The sequence below is a fragment of the Corapipo altera genome, unplaced genomic scaffold (assembly GCF_003945725.1).
Source record: "Corapipo altera isolate COAL_440 unplaced genomic scaffold, ASM394572v1 116, whole genome shotgun sequence".
NCBI classification, from domain to species: domain Eukaryota; kingdom Metazoa; phylum Chordata; class Aves; order Passeriformes; family Pipridae; genus Corapipo; species Corapipo altera.
Window position 1 is genome coordinate 2244738 of NW_020884953.1, and position 21403 is coordinate 2266140.

The 21403-nt window shown below is 41.7% G+C and overlaps 1 protein-coding gene across 2 annotated transcripts in view; it reads right to left on the reverse strand.

Annotated features, from left to right (window-relative positions):
• Window positions 1-9861: 9861 nt before the first annotated feature.
• CLIC5 (chloride intracellular channel 5) overlaps window positions 9862-21403 on the reverse strand; it is an 83920-nt gene continuing 72378 nt past the window's right edge. For both annotated transcript variants that reach the window (XM_027663402.1, XM_027663403.1), the window contains 2 exons: window positions 19963-20144; window positions 9862-17749 (listed from right to left, as the gene is read on the reverse strand). In XM_027663402.1, the coding sequence (XP_027519203.1) occupies window positions 17582-17749; window positions 19963-20144 (350 nt within the window). In that variant the 3' untranslated portion in view covers window positions 9862-17581. The remainder of the gene's footprint in view (window positions 17750-19962; window positions 20145-21403) is intronic.

The following is a 21403-nucleotide window of genomic DNA, read 5'->3' on the forward strand; positions in this document are numbered from 1 at the left end:
TTCTCTCAGCCTTTCCTCATAGCAGAGGTGCTCCATCCCTCTGATCAACTTGGTGGCCTCCTCTGGACTTGCCCCAACAGGGAAATGTCCTTTCTGTGCTGGGGACCCCAGAGCTGGATGCTGTGCTCCAGGTGGGGTCTCACCACAGCAGAGTAGAAGGGGAGAATCACCTTCCTTCACCTGCTGGCCATGCTTCTTTTGACCAATTTTGACAGCAATTAAATAAAGCAAGAAGGGGGAACATGATGTGACAATGACTGTCAGCCAAACACATTTGGTGGACTGGAAGGAACAATTCCTTTTGAGCTGCTATCTTACTTAAAAATGTAATTTATTTTCCAAGTATTGAATTTCGATGAGATATTTAACTTTGGTATCCTGGTTAGTAAATGAAGATTAACTGTTTTGGTGGGGTTTTGAGAGTGTGTCCAAACCAGAAATTTTATATGGAAAATTTTGACAGGATTATGTTTTTTAATCAGAATTTCCTTTTGGCCGAAAAATGTTTTTCATCTGGGATACACAATGCTCAGAAGATCCATTAACTGAGGAGTCACATACATGGCTTACACAACACCAAGGCCTTTTCTGCTCCTCACCCCAGAAGCAAGGAGGTTGGGGGGGCACAAGGAGTTGGGATGGGACACAGCTGAGACAGTTGACCCCTAACTGACCCAAGGGATTTTTCGGATCATAGGGCATCATTCTCAGCATCTTGAGCTAGGGGAATAAGAAGGGAGAGGGGAAGTTTGCAATGATGGCATTGGTCTTCCCAAGTCACTGTTTCCCATGATGGAGCCCGGCTTTCCTGAGGATGGCTGAATACCTGCCTGTCCATGGGAGGTGAATGAATTCCTTGTTTTGCTTTGCTTCCTTGTGTGGTTTTTGCTTTACCTATTGAACTGTCTTTATCTCAACCCCCGTGTTTTCTCATTCTTACACTTCCAATTCTCTCTCCCATCCCACTGGAAGCAGCTGAGCTCAGTTGCTAGTTGGGCTTAAAGCATGAAAGGCTGCTGTAGTGGTGGTGGCACTGAGGAGATAAAGACTTCTTGGTCAGTATTATTTATCAATTGCATTTAGTCCCAATGCCTGGTGGACCTCAACCCTCTCCATGAGATGGGAGGTCAAGAGCTAACATGGAGCATGGAACAGAGAGATGTGGCAAAGAGAACAGGAAAGAAGAAATGGTAATGAGATTATCACGGTTATTTAGTGTCTGCTGTCCTACATGGTACCAGAAATAAGTGAAGACAGGGACACCTGGGGGTTCAGAGAGGATTTTCAGAGCATGGTCTGGCTATTCTTTTCTGTAGAACCAGCAGATGGCAAAAAGGCCCTAAGGAAACACCATTCCTTCTTGGCTCTGGCTCTGTATTCCAAACTCACTGTCTCTAGATTTCTCTTACCACTGACCACTACCCTTTTCCTCTCCCCTTCCTTTCTGTGGAAGAGCAAACCCTCCTGCAAGCCAGCAGTGGGAAGGCACTGATGAACCTGGGCTTCATACATGTCCAGGAGATGAGACCTGAACTATTAACCTGGCCATTTGAGTGATGAGTGAATGTGTCTGGACAATCCCTTCACTTTAAATGGAGGCTCCATTACAAAATTTTTATTGCATCTGGATTGCAAATTCATGGGAGTAGCACAGTCACTTCAAGAACTCACAGTAATAGAATCACAGAGTCATTAAGGTAGGAAAAGACTGCCAAGATCATTGAGTTCAACCTTTGATCAAACATCAGCAAGTCAACTAAATCATAGCACTAACTTATATTATTGACATAGAGTGTCATATACTTTCATTATTTTATTTCTACATTACAATAATGGGATGTCAGACTTTGTGGAAAACCTCTTCCAAAGCTTGCCGTGCTGAGCCATGCTGGTGTTACCATTGACTATTTCTCTCTATCCTTTATGTTTCCCTGCAGTTTTTCTAGAGGAAAGGATTAACCAGATGCTCTACTATCACCTCCTGACAGAGCCAGGCAGGCTTATGCACTATCATCCTCACTGCTCATCCAAACTACTCTGGATAAACACCGTCACTGACTTAAGGAGTGCTCAGGCAACCTCTTGTCCATGGACTAAGTTGTGGAGGTTGTCGCAAACACCTGGGACAAGGACATTTTCCAGCAACTCAGTAGTTTGTTTAGCAAACCACCACCCATGGCATTAGTCACAGCCCCCAGGTGCTCTGTAGGTAAAACAAGTCTGATGTACTGGGCAGAGAAAGGAGGATTTGTGAAGGAGGATTTCTGCACTGCCCAGCATTGGTGCCACCAAGGTCCCACTTGGCCATTGTGACTTGTGGCTACTGGGAGGTGCAATCAGTTTAATTCAGGTTGTGTCTCTCCCAAAAGCCGAATGGTAAAAGCACACTAAAATGTGACTTGTTGAATGGTGACCAACAGAACAAACTGCCCCAGACAGCTGCTTTTCTCAAGTGTTCCCTTCCCAACAGGAAGCTGGAACTGATAAAGTTGTGATTGCCCGTTCGACTTCAGAGAGCATCACAGGGAGGGGTGCACAGAAAGCAGCCTCTGTCCTACCTGGTGGGCACAGGACTCTCATGCAAAGCAGATCTTTCAGTGGAACTAGTGCAAGGATGTGGAGAAAACTTTTTTTTAAAAATTTTAATCAGCAAGTATCACAGATACTTTTAATACATGTAAATACCTTGGTCCCTCTCCATCTTGCCAGCCCTGGTCCTGCCTGGTCATGACTGTAGGAAGCTGGTGCAGAGGATGAAGCAGAGCCCCACGTTGCTCCTCCATGGCACAGATGAGCAGTCAGTGGTTTGCCTGCCAGAGGAGCCCCAGAATCAGGCTGGTCTCCTAGGAAACAATGGCATTGTTGCCACTGGAAAAGACATCCTGTTGGGCCATTTGTGTTTATCTGGTATTTCCATTCTCTGCTGATTAACCCAGCCAAGTGAGGTCTTCATGTGGTAATTACAGCACAGCTCATTTGTGTGTGTTTTACAATGGTGTTGATATAATCCCACTAGAGCACCCCAAGCATGTGCAAGGAGTTCCCACCAGAAATCCAAATAACGCCCCAGTGCTGCTGACAGCTTAATAACATGACAAAGTTCAGTCTCGCTGGATGTCAGGGACAGGAATGTGGTTCAAGCTCTGACCTGGAGCTTTCAAAATACTGTACAGTTGAGGCTGAGTGTTTGACAAATAACCTTTTCTTTGCCTGCTCAAATCCATCAGACGCTACCAGGTGCCATGGAGAGGCCACATGCCACTGTTAAAATGTTAAATTGAGTGGCACAGCCATCGAAAGCTCTGGGGAGGGACATTTATCTTTATTATTATTGTTATTAATAATGCAGATATTGCTGTGCATTGCATTCCAAGGTATTTTTGCAGCACTAAATCATCCAAACACCCATCGACGGCCCTGATAAATCACACAATAAACCAAAATTCAATACAGCTGTCAGCCCAGACCCCAAGCAAAATCTCAGTGAGCTTAATTATAAAGTTCAGGCAGGGACTGAGCCTGTTTGCGAGGGGATGAGCAGCAGCATGGCACTGCCATTCCAGGCACTTGGGAAAGGCTGTATCAGCCCTCTCCTTCTGCTTCACAGCATCTCAGTGCTGCCACAAGTAGCAGGATGGGGACAGCTGCTCATGACAACATTTCTCATTGTTTTCATCTTTCTGCTTTTTCCATGCCGCTTTTTTACTTCTCCTGATTTATTTTAAGCTTTCTCTCCCTGTCTATTATTTCTACTCTTCCTTTTGCTCTTCTCTTTTCCTTCCATTTTTTCCTTCTCCCTCAACACTTTCCTTCTGTCTCATCATCCCTTTCTGCTCTTTCCCTCTCCTTCCCCTCCTGATCCCCCCATCAAAGCGAGGAAACCGTAACCCAAAGAACAAGAGTTGAACCTGTGCCAATGCAATGGGCCAAGAGGCTACATATGGAACCAGCAAATCACAGAGCCATGAAGGATGTTAGTGATTTAAAGTTATGTATATTGAAGTCTGGATCTTAAAATGAACCCATAACGGTAGAGGTAACTAATGGAGAGACTTAACTGACAGCAAGCAGAGTTTTTTCTTTAACATTGTTATATTCCCACAAACTCCTCTTTTCCTGTCCCCACCCTTCTGCTCCCCTTTCTGATTAGTTCAACATCCACGTTGACAAGGAAAAGCAAAAGCTGCTTCTTTATGAATAAAGATTTTAGCCCATACACCATAAATATGAGTGCTAACTCCCGCTGGATGCAGAGCAAGGCATCCAATTGGCCCCAACAGCTGTGGGGTTCTCCCTGGGGAATCATGCCCACAGCGAGGGACAGTGAATGCTCCCAGCTGAGCAGGCACAGCAGCAGGACTCTCACTGAAGTGTGATAAATAACCTCCCGAGGGCTCAAGCTTCAGCAGAGATGTGTTGCCAAAGCCAGCTGGTCCCCTGTGGCAGATCAAATACCAACTGCACTGATTTTCTGAGATCATTAAGGATACTCAGAATTAAAATGCTGCGCAGAGGGAAGGGTGTCACTCTATGTGTGTATGCACATGCATGTAGAAATAGATGTACATATGTGCACAAAACATTATACAAGGAAAAACTACAGTAGTACATTACTACACGTGCAAATTCAAACACCCTAAAGCTAGGAAAAATCAAATACTGCTCACCTCCCCCAAATATCTTACTTTTTATATACTAGCATCATGGTGGCACTGGGACCTGAAGTAACAGTTGAGGGGCAGGAACTTCTGAGCACTCTAGATTGCACTTGAAAGCAGTGAGGACACAACCCAAATACCTGCCTTTACTACTTAGTGTATATATACACCATATACACCATACCTGTATGTCTAGCCTGTGAGACCTCCTTTGGCTTAGGCCACCTAGTATCCTCCCAAACCAGCTTTTGGAATCATTTGGAAGCTCATTTGTCCAAGGAGGTTTGTCCAAGTGATTTGCAGGCAGCCATTCAGTTTAGGAGGGCAAACCAGTATGGACAGGAGCCATTTTGTGCCAGTCTGTCCTAGAGATTGGGAGTCATCCCAGCATATTGAATTTATTTGTGCAGCAGCGCCCTGAAACTGCAGCACAGTGTGACACACTGAGAGAAATCATGTCTTAAATACGTGAAACCAAGCATTCAAAGTGAAAACTCACATCTGAAGTTTTCAGTCTTGGTTCCCACGCTGTGAAACATCATCCCATGCCCCTCAGGGACACATGAAGTGGTCTAATGAATGTTTGTGAAGCAGTTACAAACAACGCTGCTGCAGAAAGCACATGATACCACGACTATTTTAGAGACCTTCCTAGCAGGCTGAGAAACAAGAAATAAAGAAGGCCCAGCACCACACCATGCCAAGAAAACAAATTGTATCACCCATCCAGGGCGTTGAATGGGACAGGAGCTGCTCAGGATGTGGTATGTGAGCTGATGAAAACTGGTACCACAACCTACCCACACAAGGAGCTGAATGAGGATTACACAGGTGACCTGAACTCCAACAGGTTCTTCAAAGTCCTTCCCTTGGCACCAATAATGTTCTTTAACATTATTTTAACAAAGGGTTGGGAGAAGTGGAACTTCTTGCAATAAATTCTTTCTCACACTTCTCAATTAATATTCTTCCATCCAGCTTTTCCCAGAACCTGTGGCTTTCAAAGCAAGGGAACCAGAAAAAATCCTCCCCTATTCTCTCTGCTCTGGAAATCAGGAGCACAAGGGTTACATGTGCACTAAAGAAAATATCCTTTCTTTTTGTTTTTGGCAATTTGGGATTTTCAAACTGCTGCACCTTCTTCCCTATGGCATTAAATTCCCCTTTGCATTCTGCAATGCTGATTTAGGCAGAAACTTAAACAGATTAAAGTCCCTGGGGTGTACACACAACAACACCCAAGATAGAAGGGCTGCATTTCCCACTAGCTGCTGAACAACAGGGTGGGTTGGAGATTGGCCACCAGCCACTGGCATTGCCACACTGAGCTCTGGGATGCTGGAGGAGCCAGTTCCAGTCCTGCTGAGGAGTGACTAGACTGCGGGTTTTTCTTTTCCTCCAGGCTTCACCAGAGAAAGGCAAGATCCTGTCAGCGGTGGCTGAATATTGGCCAGATTATGGGGCATGTGGGTATAGCCTATATTTATTTTTTTTAAATATATATTTGTTTGATGTTTTGCAAGCATCTGCTTAAGATTTCTGTGCTTATCTAACAGGAGGAAAGAGCCCATTCTTCCCAAAGCCAATTCAGTGCTAGAAATGTCATAACACTGCTGGGCCCCTTCGTTTCATCCTTCGCCAGAGGGACTCCATAGTTCCTCTGCTACTTCTTGGAAAGCCAAGAAGCAAAGGCTGGCAATTAAAGGCATCTGCTGGGCTCATGAAAGGAAAGGCATGCACGAGATATGAAGGATGGATGACACCTGAAATGTCTAAACTCTTGCCTGGCGCAGACTGGACTGATTGCAGTGTGTCTAGCAGGACGTGTAGAGTGTTACATCAGGTATTGAGATAAAAAAGAAAAACCAAACTAAACCCTCCTTGACAAAGCTTCCTCCCACCCCACCCCTGAAGGAAGAGGTGCCAGCGGCTCCGTGCAGCCCGTAAAGGGCTCTATTTTTCACATGGCAAGCAAGGAGAGACAGCAGTACAAATCCCCGTCAGAGAGAGCGATTAGCTGGGTAGAAGAGATCCTTCAGAGACCAAATGACCAAAAAAATGACCAGAAGCAGCAAGATATTGCTGTGGAAAGGGGAGAGCTTTGCCTTGTTCAGAGCAAATGCATAAGGAATGATAAAATAAAGACAGGAAAAATGATAAGTGATCCAGGTTGTTACTCACCCCATTTTTCATCATTCAGGGCAGCAATCACAATCACTTAAGCACAGAAACCTCTTATTTTACACAGTGCCCAATGGATCTGATGCTCTTAGTTTCACTGCTGTAAAACATGACCTAGACCACTATCCAGAGAGCCTGAGACCAGTGTTAGGTTTTTTGTACAGTGAGAGGACCCAGAGCTATAAGCAATGATTTTTAATGAAATAAACACTAAAAAACCACCACCAGTGTGGAACATTTTTTATGTGTGGTCAAAATCCAAGGCCGGGGGGTACCAGCAACCCTCTGTGAAGCTTTCAGTACTGACCACTCTCAGATATGCTCAGCAGGATGGAACAGTCTCATACCTGTGGTTCTGGAGAGGTAGGGGCATGATGGACCTGTGCAAGGTGTGAGTTTCTATTAGAAAATGCACACCAGTGTAACCAATCAACCAATAACAATGCTGGCCATGGTCACCTACACAGCTGAGTGACCAAACAGCAAAGCTGAACTTCCATTCAGGACTGGCTACAAAATGGGCAAAAAAGATATTTATTAATTCTTTGATAAGCCCAATAGTAAGTTTTTCAGATTCCCTGGTTTTCTTTTATCCTGTCACAATTGGAGAGAAAGGGAAAAAGAACACATTTGCTCTGAAGATGCACCTGGGCGCTTGCACACTGAGAGCTTGGCCCAAAAGCAGTCAGCCAAGGCCCTGAATTTCTACAGTTCTTAACAAGTGAATAGGTATTTCAGCTAACAGGTATAACAGCTAGTTAAAACAGAAACATTAGGCTGGCACCACCTCGAGTTTGGAGAATTTGAAATAGATCCTCATTTTTATACCACATATAACATCAAAGAGATGTGGTACCAGAGTGATGCAATACTACAGAGATGTGGCCCATAGAGTACAATCTTGGGTGACCAGAAGAGAAGTCGATATGTAACCTTGGAGAAATCCTACTTGCTCCTCTCCAGCTGCAGCTGTTGGATGATGAACTCCTGTTGCTTTAGATGGAATGTAATTCCCTGTCATTTGCTAAGAGAGGGATTCCAAGCCTCTGTCTCTAATGCCTCTCTGGAAGTGGTTTGCTTTGCAGAAGATAAATTCAAAGTTTTGTGATGGAATTCAATTTACAATACTTCACATTTGTGTATAATAACATCAGAAAGGCCATCCTAGAACCAAGGCACCCAGCCCTCCCTCAACCGTGTCTAACCTCTCATAGCAGAAGCAGCGAAAGAAGTAAGACAAACAGAAATCTACTTCCTCATGGATCTTCTCTAAGCCTTGGTATTTGGGGACTTCTTGACCTGGAAATGACTTCCAAAGTTTCTTGTTTAACAACATTAATAGATCTGTTCTTCAGGAAGTTAGTATGTCCATATTTGAACCCCATATTCATTTTGACCTGCACAGCATCCTCTGGTAAAGGGCTCCAAAGTTTAATTACACTCTATGTAAAAAGACATTTCTTTCTGATTATTTTAACCTTGCTGCTTGATTATTTCATTAGGAACACATAACCTGTGATATAAGAAATAGTGAATAATCATTCTCCATTTCACCCCACCCATTATTTTATAGACATGTATTATAACCCTACCAGTTCTCATATCCCATTTTTAGATCATGAGTAGTTGTATTCAAGCTGTGACTACATATTTTTTTCTTGCAGCCAAGGAAAAGTTGCCTGTTCAAAAAAACCCCAATAAACAAAATAAACAAAATTTTAGGAATAACCCAATGAGAAAATAAACCACTTTTATTCAAATTATCAGGTGTTAATCACTCTTGGAATATAATTATAAACAGCTCCAACGCAGGAAGGTGGATTTCTTCATTTAACAGATACTCAGTTGAAGGATACAAAAGAAATATTTACTTAATCTATTTAGAAGCTTAAAATGAAACAATGAGCAGATACTTTTTTTGAGTTTAAAAATTAAACTCTTTCTTCAATAATAAAATATACTACCTATTATACAAAAAGGACGTTATTTTATTCACAGTTGACAGAGTACAGTAGCACAATCATAATATTAAAGGTGAACTGCAATGACATTTTAATTATATTTTTCCTATTATTATAGATTATGAGGGCTAGAGCAGCACACAAAGACCCTAACCAGGCTCCTGTTGTGTAAGGAGCTTCACATGCAGAGAAGAAATATACAGTTCCTACCCCAAAAGGTTGGAATCTAATCTAAAACTGCCCACTAAGAGAGGATGTGCCTCAACTGAAAAACACAAGTCTGCAAAGGGATTTATCCTGGCTATCTTTCTTATCTGCTGGAGACCCCCGGATACACAGTTACTTTTCACTGTCAGCCATTATAAAATGGTTGTTTACAAATAAATTACTTTTCTTTGAACCTTAGCAGGTCTGAGCTTAAAGGTAATTCCTGCTTTCTCCTTACAAGTTCCTGATCTTGCTTTTAGTCCAATAATTCAGGTGGTAGTCCTGAAGAGATTAGGCATTTCTGAGATTAATGACATTTTGGAGGAGAAAATCCAGTCATCAAATTGGGTGTTGGCCTTTTTAAATGAGCCAATTTTTGCCTGTATAATGCCCTGAACAGGTACTGTGTCTGTCTGATCTCCATGCCATTGTTAACAGCTCAAATTTTGCTTTTGAATGTCAGTGCAGTTTTTAAGCAACTGTGGGTCAGTTGGGGCCATGCAGGTCTCTGCACAGGCTGCTCACACACTGGATAGGAAACTTGTCGTACATTCTTAGGACTTCCAGACCGGTTCCCGCTATCCTCTCTCAGTGGAAGGACAGTAGCATGTACAATGGGCTCCCCTTCCTCTCCTTCAACCTCAGACCCTCTCAAAGTAATGAGGATCATGCCCCAAATGAGTCAGGATCTGAAAGTGAGTGGGTTTGTGGGGGGAAAAAAGCACTTCTGTTCACCCCTAAATCTCACTATGCAACTTGGTTTTGATCTTCAGGCTTCAGAACTGAAAACACTCAAATTACAAAAATAAATCTATTGATCACTTCATCATAAATTTCCTAGGAAATACAGAGCAGGACCTTTCAATAAAAAAAAAAAAAAAAAAAAAGAGAAGGCAGCAACAAAGGGGGATTGCTGTCATAGCTCCAAGGTTTGCACAGATGAGGATCCATTCTCTGAGCAGCTATTGGGAATTTGTTCACAACCTCTGAAAATACAGTCTCCTGCAGCACAAGCTGTCAGTTTTGCACTTGGAAAGACAACTGGGTTGGGGTTTGGGGTTTTTCATCCCAATTTCTTACAGTTAATAATGCCCAGTAATTTCCACCACTAAATAACACAATACACTCCTGGTTTGTTTGAAACCCAAGGCTTAGACACAGAGCGGCTTTGGAAATGAGAAGTCAGGAGGCCCGGCAGCTCAGTGCACTTAAGGGAACGTTTTTAGGCCATTTAGTAGGAGTTTATTGCTCCAGCACAGGAGGCTTTGAGCACTCAAGCACGACAGGGTGTGCATTGTTGTGCCAGAGCTGCCCGCCCTGGGTGTGTGTGGTGTGCGGCAAAGGGCCAGGGGCTGTGTTTAAACGCACCCGCACGAGAAATGCGATTTAGGCAGAACAAAGCACACTCCTGTTGTGCCTCCCCGTGATTATAAAATAGATCTGTGTCATTATAAATAGAAAATGACTGGTGACAAAGATGCTGCTTTGACTCACTGCTGAGGCCAAGCTCCTTCGCTGCGGTTCCTGATGTCAGACCAATTTAGCGGCTGCGCTGCAGGCGAGTGTGTCTGGTTTGGGGTTGGCCAGTCCACATCTCATGATGGCTTAATCTCATTTTATAACTGTGGGGGATTCACTGGGGTGCCTTGCAAGCAACACACTCCTTCACCCAAGGACAGTCCTGGACGCCTTCCGAAATGTGCTGTGCCCACTACAAGGCTCAGATTGCTAAACAGCAAATTACTCTGTCCTCCAAGGGACTGTCAAACTTTCTGGATCTGTGAAGTTGAGATCCTGCTTCTACACAACTAAATGGTGTGGTTCTTGTTTATCCAAATGGGAACCAAATCAAAGACACAGAAATAATAGTGCTGTTTCAAGAGTGTAAGTTTTCCTCTTTATGCCACCCTCCATCCCAACAAACTTCACAGCACTTTTGAATTAAATAATGCAGTAAAATTAACAGAAAATATATACTTATATATATAAAAATATATATGTATATGCAGTTTCTATGTGGAAAATAAGTAATTAAAAAATAATATTTAAAAAAAATGGAAATTAGAACTGATTCTTAAGTCCCTACTGCAATAACTGGAGTATGCTGTTCATTTAGTCTAAGCATGCTCCTTAAAACAAACTGAGATCTTTCTATTTCAACTATTTAATCAGAACCCCACTTCCATATATATTTTATACCACAGTTTATTCCCTAAGCTGAGGATAACCTCTCATTTCCTGAAAGCTCTTAAAAACTTTCTTAAAGAAAAAGTAGAGAAATCTGCTGTTTGCAAATTCTATTTACTTATTTCTTACTTCCAAACTAAAGTAGTTCATTTAATGAAGGAGAAAAAAAAAGAGCGAAAAAGAAAAAGACTGATGTGGTGCCTGTAGCCATTTCCCAAATTCTTCAGAGTTTATAGACCTAGGGAGACTGGGAAAGAGCAACTTCTCAGCAGTGCAGCAGAATAGGCTAAAATGACCCTGTGAAACCCAAGCAGATTCTGGGAATTAAAGGATGTTCGCTCCTGTTATGGTTCTACACTGCAAACTGCTTTTAGGGCTCCCAGTAGTACCCATTAGCAATAGCCAAGTTTTTCTGTTTTAATTTAATTTAATTTAATTTCCACCAACAAATTCCACTCTGTGGTGAGAATTGACAGTATCATGTTGAGAGTCATTAAAGCGTATTTGGATTGTTTTTACTCCATGTATGTATATAAAAAAAAAAAAATACCCCACCCTTTCTTTAGACAAGCCACTTCAGAATAAGAGTGAGGCAGACACAATGGAGGCATCATTATGCTGTGGGATACCACCATAGGGAGTGTGGTTGGAGATACAGGGGAACATGCCTTGGCACTGCACTACCAGCCTGGTCCCAGCTCCACTCTGAACCTCCCCATGAGACCAGAACAGAGCCTGGCAGCACCAGTCGTGTTCCTCCAGTTACCACCTGGACAGAGCTGGTGTCCTTCTGCACTAAGGACCTGTATATCACTGCTGCTTCTTTTTCCCCTTGAGTGCTTTCTGTTCTCTTAAGGACATCTTTGCAACTTGAAACATCTTCATGCTTATGTAGCCTTTGGCTTTGCTGGGAATTCCTATTGGGAATTCCCCCACTGGGAATTATGCCACAGGGTTTCAAAGGAAAGAGAATAATAATGCCCTTCATTAATATAGGCTTTTCTGTCATGACTTTTAGGCCTCTCTCCAGGCAAGCAGGCAAGCACATGTTTGACATTAAACACATGAGTAGTCTCTATTCACATGCTGCAAGCTAGAAATGCTCATTAGCGCTGGATCATGGCCCCAGCTGAGCTCTAACACACTCCAGCAAGGAAGCTGGGCTGGAGGAAAGGTGGCCCTGAAACCTTTCATCATGATTGCACCAGCACTGACGAAGTAGCTTCGGGTCCTCCAGAGGGTGATGGGTTGTTCCCTTGGCAGCAGAGATGCAACCTGTTGAACTGTGACAATGTCATCATTCAGAGCTGCTTAGCTGATGAACACAGCTCAAACACACCACATTCAACCCCATCCTCTGGAGTATTTTCAGCGTTAGCATCTCTCCAATGAATGCTGAAAGGGGAATGATTTGGGGCAACAGGGTTGCAAGATGACTGCTGTGGTCTATGAGAGCCTGCTGAGCCCTGTGAGGAGAGTACCTGAGGGGGGGTTACAGGGCTCTTCAGGCCTTTATGCCACATGTTAAAACATGGACTGATCAAGTTTTGGAAACCAGTACTGGATGGTGTCTCTGGGCTTTCCTGGGGCCGAGTGTTGCAATAAAGCAGCTCAATGCTCTCTGCTTTCCCTGCACATCAGCCAGAAGGGGAGAAAAGGGAACAGGTCCCCTCTTCGATGCTGAGCACTGACTGAGTCACAGTTCAGTGTCCAAACCAGCAGATCCCTCCTGACCAAGGAAATGGGAAGTTTTGTGACTCAGAGGGAACATGTCTACTATCTCAGAGAAATCCCTAGGCAAAGCCACCTTCATGGTGCCTTGTTCATGCCTGTGCTGAAATTCATAATCCAGACTAAACAGTCTATCACCCTTGGATAAAGTATCCCAGATGAAAAGACCCATTTTTAAAAATGCTTTTAATACTGTTTTCTCCAGAAAAAAAAATAAATTACTACCTCCTTCAACATCTCAACAAGTATAAACCTCACAGCTTTCCTGCCGCCTCTGGAATTACCAGGTCATTGCAGACATCAAAATTAATGAAGAGATGAAAGATTCAGCAAAAAGGCAAAATCTTACTGGAAAAATATTTCTTAATATCAAAAGCAATCCTAGAATAATGAATATATCTAGAAGAGTAATAAACAAATGCAAACTTCCTGATGCTTGAAAGAATACACATGAAATAAGACACAAGACTTTGGGGATATTTTTTTCTTTAAAACGCCAATTCATTTAAAAAAAAACAATGCTTCCATGCGCTTCTGGCTTTACAGGAGTGTGACTTCCACTGGCTAAATTTTTGCAATACTTTAAACTCAGTTAATTAGCCAAATTTAGTCGATGCAGAAAGGGGGTTTCATCCCACCAGACGGAAGGGTTACACTAAAACACAGTTCCCTGTGTGCCCATCCTTGAGCACTCTGATACTTAGCACTGAGGAAATGGTTGTGGCTAAATTGGAGCTGAATTTGAGCAAGGACAAGAGAGGAGGGTTAAAACAAGGTAGCCAGGGGTTAAAACAAAATAAATAAATATTAAAAAAAATGCTACGTGCATTTCAGCTGAACTTTCTTGTAAGAAAAACAACTTTGTCTAATTTCTTTGTGATATAGACTGTCATTTCCTGCTGGGCAGTGGCTTTTCAGCTGGTGCAAACAGAGGAGTAACCTGTAGCTCTGTATTGCATACTAGACCTGATAAAGCAATATCATTGTGTGATTTCTACTGGAAAAAAAAAAATGTTTCTCTGAAGCCCTCATTTAAAGAGACTTGAAACAGATACTCTCTAGTCCCACCTGTACAGCAAAATGACCTCTTGGCAATTCAAACAGTCTAACAGAGAATAAGAGCAACTAATGTATGGGATCCTCCAGCACTCCCATACCACTGCTAATAGAAGAAAAATCAATATTAGTTCCAATATGAATGGAGTGTTGGATTGACTGAGCAGGGAGCTTTGAAATAAATATCTAAGAAATGTTTAGATGAAATGGACATCTTCACAGACATTTGGTCTGCATTTTTGAAATGTAGATGATTAAATCCACATTGTTGGCTTCTTCCCCCTCTGCACTATGTCTTTCTTTACATCTTGCAAAAAATTTATGAACAAAGTTATTATAAATCTGCAATGTCTGTCTTGTCACTTAGATTCTTTTCAGAAATGCTGCCTTGCCAATGTAGATATACAATCCTGTATGATTAATATTTATTACTTATAATTCTAAATACAATGGAAGGTCACAAAAAATACCCTGCCTAAAGGAGTCTGGAGCCCTTTAAAATCTCATTGGTGATGGGTCCTGAGTCTTGAGAACTGAGCTCAAAATCTTAACAAAACACTTTTTTTTGTAGGATTTCCAGTATTTCCTGCTTCTGACTACAAAAGCCAAAAAGCACAAAGGTGAGTGAAAGTTACAGATCTGAAAACATGAACTTGGATTTCAAACTCAAACAAAGGTCAGAGAATGCCTGAACCTGTCCATAATCTTGTATCAGCCTATAACAGAGTTATGAGTAAAATACAAATTAGGATGCAGAGTGAGACTTGAATTCTGGCAGAACAGGCATGGGAGCTGAAAATTGCTCCATTTTCCTCTTATTCTTTCTCATACGCATAGTTATATCTTATCTAGATATTTAGGGGATACTGTTAGGAAAATGAAGATATTTAAAGATTTTTTTTGTTATTAATTAGAAGGAAGGTAGCTTGGGGATTTTTAGATTTTATAATGAAATCTTTTAAAGTTTTTAAGAACATGCAAATCATCTTAGTGCTCATTGCACTTACAGCTCATTTTCTTTGTGGTATAAGCCCAACCATTTTAAACATAATTTTTCAAAAACAGATGCAATTTGAGGTCCCTAAGAGCAACTGATTGTGATTTGGCCCTTATCTATGAAAACTACAGAAAGACATATAAGAATGTTTCAGAACAACAAGATTCAGCACACTGGTGAATACTGAGACATGGAAATCAGGGCAGACCCTGGTTTGCTTACCCTGCCTGAGATCTGCTGCATGTTTGGACAGTCTTCTTTTAGGAGCTAAATATAATAAGCAGAGAGAAAGAATCTGCATCCACCTCTGTATCTTTTATTCAAAGATTCACTGCAACTGTGATTAAGCAAAGCGACTGACTGAAGTACAAACCTGAGAAAAATGTAGTTTCTGTTGATCAACATGCTTCAAATCATATTGGAAGTAAAAAAGTCCCTGTGACCACTGGTCAGACGGAAGACTTTTCACTAGGAACAAATTGGCAGAGCTTTGCTAATAACACTTTTCTAAACCGACCGAGCCATCTTGACCTGCACGGTGAGTGAAAACAAAACCAGAAAGACAGACAGACAGGACTGACTCAATCAAGATAAATAAATAAATAAATAAATGCCAGAATAAAAGGGAAAAAAAAAGAAAATAATATCACAAATAATAATTCCAATCTCATGAAGAAATGTTTTTAACAAGCCACATGTGCTTGTGCAGACACTTCTAATCTCATTAGATTTTTCTGGCTGCTATTAGTGTTCTCTGAGCCAGCTGATTTCTGAGCAATATTTTAAAGAGTGCGAGCCTTTGCCCTCCTGTCTAGCCACTGATAAAACAGCCCGTTCTAGGAGAAGACTTGAGAGTTCATGGATTTTTCTTACAAGGTTTTGAAAGTTCAGAACAAATTGACCATTGCATGAGAAACAATAGTCAACCACAAACTATCTTCGCAGTTAATGAGTAACATTCTACTCCCAGCTGGGTTAGTGTGAAAAGTGGAATAATCCCACCAAAGCAACAGGATGGTTTCAGATTGTCATCAGCATCACACGGCAGAGGCTGGCACTTGATGCTGTCTCCACTCCTCCAGCTCTCTGGCTGCAAACAAGCCTGCTGTGAGGTTCCTGTTGGTCACAGCTCACCAGCTCAGGGTTCCCCTCAAATCCGTGCAGCTCTAGCAGCTCTGATCAGAAGGGGAGCCACATCAGGTTAGAGCTCAGTTTTGTTTTATCTTTTAAAACAGCAATAAATCCCCCTAAACTGAAAAATCATGAGCTATGTGCACTGCTATACATATTGGGGCACATGAGTTTCAAGTAAAAGAGCTGTCAATCTGAATTTGCTAAAGGAACGTGTAAATAATCACTAGTATAAAGCAGATGTGCCAGGAAGGAACTACAGATAGAACAAAATAATTACTGTTGGAAAAAAATTCCTAATTCAGAATCATGGAACCTGGATCGGTAAACCCTGGATGAACAGGACTGAGGCATGTTGCACGGATTTCTGCTGGTATACTTGCTGAATTTCTGGCTGGAAACGTGCCTCTCACTGTTTCAGCCTGCCCTCTCTGAGGCTCTCAGAGCAAACTTCTCCTGGGGTGAGATGATGAGCACTTGAAAGTGACCCATCTGGAGCCCAAGGCGAAGAAAGCGCTTCCCCCTGCCTGGAATTCGTGTGCAGCGACAGCTTTCTACTGCTGATCCAAGTTTCCCAAGATAGCAATTATAAAGGAACTGGCAGCCATACAGTCAAGATGACAATATCCTACATGGTTTGGTTAGCTGTGCCAATTCCCTCTGTGGGTGCTGGAGTCAATCTGCTGCCCCCATTATTGCTGTGTTTGTCTGTCTCTACCAACCAGCTGATCCACTGGGCATTTTGGCACGAGCCCTGCTCTTCCAAGGGCTGCCTGCTCAATTGTTCATTCACTCTCTTTTGCTTTAAACATTTGGATCCAACAACACCACGCAAATTTTATGCAGAGTAGCATCTGCAAGTCTGACATATTCGCTCTGGCTTCCCCCTCTTCCACCAAGTTAAAAATAAATACCCTATAAACTCTTGGGCCTGCTGAGACAGAATGTGCATTCAGAGAGTTTATTTAAATATAACTGCTAAGAGTATTTCTGCTTTAGGGTCAAACTCCTATTTTTCCCCCCCTCTCTCTCTTGTATTTTGTTCATGCCTCAGGATTTCAACAGCACTGGGGGGCAAAAGTGTCCTTGAAATAACCTACAGAAGAACCAGTTCTATGTGTTCCTAACTCTCTTATCTGAATATTCAGCTAATATCTTATTTTTAAAACTGTAAAGAGTACAGGTGGTGATATACCCCCCACATGAAACAAGAAAGTTGTAAAGACTCATTTCCAATACTGATTGCAAATAATACTAGTCGAGCCAGATCTTAGGTTAGACTTTAAAGGGTCTCCACCCACCCCACCAGAGGTACCTTTTCTCCAGGGAAAAGCAGATTTGTCCCTGACCAATACACTTGGAACAGGTGAAGTCATAGGGATGCCAAACAGATAGCATAACAATAAAATATATCTTAAGGCAACAAGGAGAAGAGTCTGTAAAAGGGGATACTGAGCCACCACTGAGGTCAGTTAGGACTTGCTGAGCCGCTTGGCCACGTCTGCATAGGCTTGCTCGATTTCCTTGTCTGCTGCACAGGTGTTGGTGAACTCGTCCCTGGCATAGGCGTTCTTCAGGTACCGCCACAGCCCCGTCATCTCCGTCGGGAACTCAAAGTTGCGGTATTTCTTTGCAACAATCTAAAACAAGAAGACAAAAGGGAGAATAAACCACCTTGCTCGTGATATATTTCTCCAGATTCCTCCCTAGAGAGCTTCTTACTCTTTCCTGTCATAGAATTAACTGCAAATTAGAGAAACGCCTGGTGACTTAGAAAAGCCTGAAAAAGGATCGTTGGTTGTCCCCTATCTTGCAAAGATGCTACTTGGGCTAAGAACATTCTAAGTTGGTGACCGGGCTACTGCCAACAAATTACTACTTTTACGGTACCTGAAATTCATTATTTTACCATATTGAGTTCTGGGGGATTTTTTTTACCAGTTTTTAGTATCTTACTTAAAGCTGAGATGCCACATAAGAAAGAGCTGAATCATAAAAAGAGAGACAGATTTAAGAGAAAAGCATTAGTAGAAAATATAATTTTTCATATGAATATTTATGTTTTAAATTATTTTATACATATACCATATTTTAATTTTAATATATCTAATATATTTTGCCTGCCCAATGGCGTCAGAGGATGTAACCATCTACAGCTGTTGGAAGGCTCTATCCTGGTTCATGAAAAGGAAAAATTCAGGGTGGTATGGGTAGCATGATTAAGAAACCAACATGATTTAGCAGATATTAGAAACAGGAGCACTGGGATAAACTGGGTGAGAAAATGGTTATTTCAAGACTTGTTAGACTAGGAAATTGTATATCAAGGGAAATTTTGGATTTCTAAAAACACTTAGGCTCTTATTCAGGAAAATAGTTAAGTGCATACTTAATTTTAAGCACCTGTATGGTCCCACTGAAGTCAATGGGATTAATCTGTGCTTATAGCTTGTTGGTTAAGTACCTTGCTGGATTGGGATATTTCAGTTTCCCTTATATAGAATAAGCCTGTGGTGACAGAGCGAACTAGTTGATAGGAAGGGAGGGATTAGCTAATTTAATGAGTGCTTCCAATCTCTAGTTTTTCTGACAGTATAAAATTGTTCCTGGGCATAAATTACATACATATGTGCCACAGAGTTCCCCTTCATTTTTAAAGCACATGGTAGAGCTGTTTTCCATCTCAAATTTCTTAGGACAGTCATGTTCTCAGAAATTACTGTGATTTGTTTTTATTACCAGGATTCACTTGGTATATGCAAGTCAAAATCCTGTCCTAAACTGCATTTAATTAAGCATTCTTGCCTTCAGTGATGCTTTACACACATATGGGGAAGATAAAACCTGCTGAGAAACTTAGGATTTTCAAAATTTCCAGCACATATCTTCCATCAAATGAAAAAATAATTTACCCTTTTCTTCTATCTACAAAATGTTTTTCAGGCAATATCCTATGGCGATGCTTGTCTGAGAAAAATTTTCATTCTCCTTTGACATCTTTCATTTCATCCCAAGGAGACAAGAACCAGTAAGGGGCCATACATTCATTTTGCATTGTCTGACTCCAATGTCATCAATGAAGACAATCCAAAGAAAGTGCTAAACCTGTGAGGATATTATCACATTTCTCACCTGGTGACTTATGCACTTTTTAAATTTATTTATTTTTCTTTCTGCATGTGTGCAGTCAGCTCCCAGGCTCAGTTTATGTTTTGGCTCATGGAGCCAAATTAGATGCATGACTTGGCTTTAATTCCTAGCTCACTTGCTTGCCAGGGTCTGCCAGGTACTTGCGTTATTCTAAAGCAACATGTCATCTGATAAATTAAATAAATGCAACATTTAGAAGTCAAGATGATGTACACCATTTGCACTATACCAGCGACCATAGTACATCTTAAATCCTGGACCTCTGCGGTGACTTTGATTTGTTAACTTCTCTGTGTGAAACACCAGATGGAATAAATATTCCCCAAAAAGATGGACTGCTGCTCTTAAGTTACAAATGGGTGGGAACTGCCTAAGGTTTTGACAAGTCTCTTAAGAATACTAGGAACTAATTAATATGAAAGACTGCTGTTACTTGCAGCAGGGTAAAAATAAAGAGATGAGATAGAACTTAATATTGTCTCTGCCACTAATCAGCGATGAGACAGTTTTCCCATGTACTACGTACAAAGTTCCCTTAGTTAAATTATAGGAAACACTGAGGAATAAAAGTGTGTTTCAAACTGCTCTTCTAGGACTTCAGATCTCTCTGCTGAAATACGAGTTGGCTTTAGCACTCGGCTGCCAGAGCAGGGCACATCACTGTCAGACAAGGCTTCTTCAACCATTGCATGACATCTTTCACCTTCACAACGTGGAGTTTGGGCAGAAGGTTGCAGTCAGCAAGAGTCAGGTCATCTCCATCCAGAAACTTGCGTTTGGACACTTTCTCCTCTTCAGTACTGTTTGCATCAATCTCCTCTGGCAGAGGGGTTCTCAGGTAGTCATCAAGCTTCTTCAGAGCCTTCACCAAGCCTCTTTCAAGAGCTTTCCCAAAAAAGCAAAGAATAAGTGATTAGGACAGAGTAAGAACTGTTTATAAACACTCATTGTCAATGGCTATGGTAGTATCTAGAAAAAAAAGTCAAGAACCATCTCTTTGTTGTTAATTTGTGCTCCAAAGTCTACACAACCTTATGATAAAGTAGCCCAGCAAGGTCTGCCTGAGGGTAAAGCTCATCCTGCAACGGGAAAAAGGGACACAGGAACCTGTGGTGCCATGTCTTCTCCTGCCTAGACAAACAACAAAAAAAACAGGGAAAGAGATGCCAGAAAGAAAGAACAGCTTATCAGTATGATACACCAATAAATACCTACAACCTAAGATATTCTTCTGGTCTGTAGAGGCCATCACACAGTAAACTGGAGCCCTGTACTCTGCTACTTTATTTAACTAAGCAGCCACATATGACTACAGTGAAGCTGAATTTTCTAGCATTACTTCAGCTCTAAGAAATCTTAGTTTTACTTCTTCCAACCCCCTTCCAGAGTAATTAAAGGCAATAGCAGTAATTCCAAAGATGCTTACCAGAGCTCTATGGAGCTGAAAGATATACTACAACTGAGATACTCAGCCACAGTTAAGATTCACATTTACCTCAGGTTCAACCTTAGCTGCAAATAGTCTTTTTGAGATGTCTCAAATAGGCTGTCACAATGGAGAGGAGACTTCAGAACAGTTACTAAAGACCATGTCCCACACTGCTGCTGGCTCAACAAATTCCAATCTTTAAATAACACTTAGACCTCTACAGTAGAGGCACTGAATTTGTGTTCTTACACTTCGTGTGCAGGATAATACAAAAACCTGATTGCAATAATGCACTTATAAAAACCTGAATAACTCTACGCAGGTTTACGTGTTACTTAAACTGCAAGCACTCTGGGGCAAGAAGGGTCTTTTGCATTTCTGTTTGAAGGGTGACAAGCACAGGGAGTCCCGGTTCCCAACAAGTGCCCCAAAGTGCTAAAGTAACATAAATAAGAAACAGCAAGAATTTACAATGTGAAAAAATAACAACACGACTCACGGGCTCAGGGCCAGAATTTCAGCTGGTGAAAATTACCTGCAGTGATTTATACCTGCTGCAGATCTGGCCTGGAGTCAGAATTAAAAACCTAATCCTGTAAAATCTTATATCTCTGAGTAACTTACTGCCACTGAATTTAGGAGAGTCTACTCAATGGATCAAGTTACTCAGGCAGCGCAGCAATACAAGGCCTATGGAGAGAAAGTACAAGGAGCA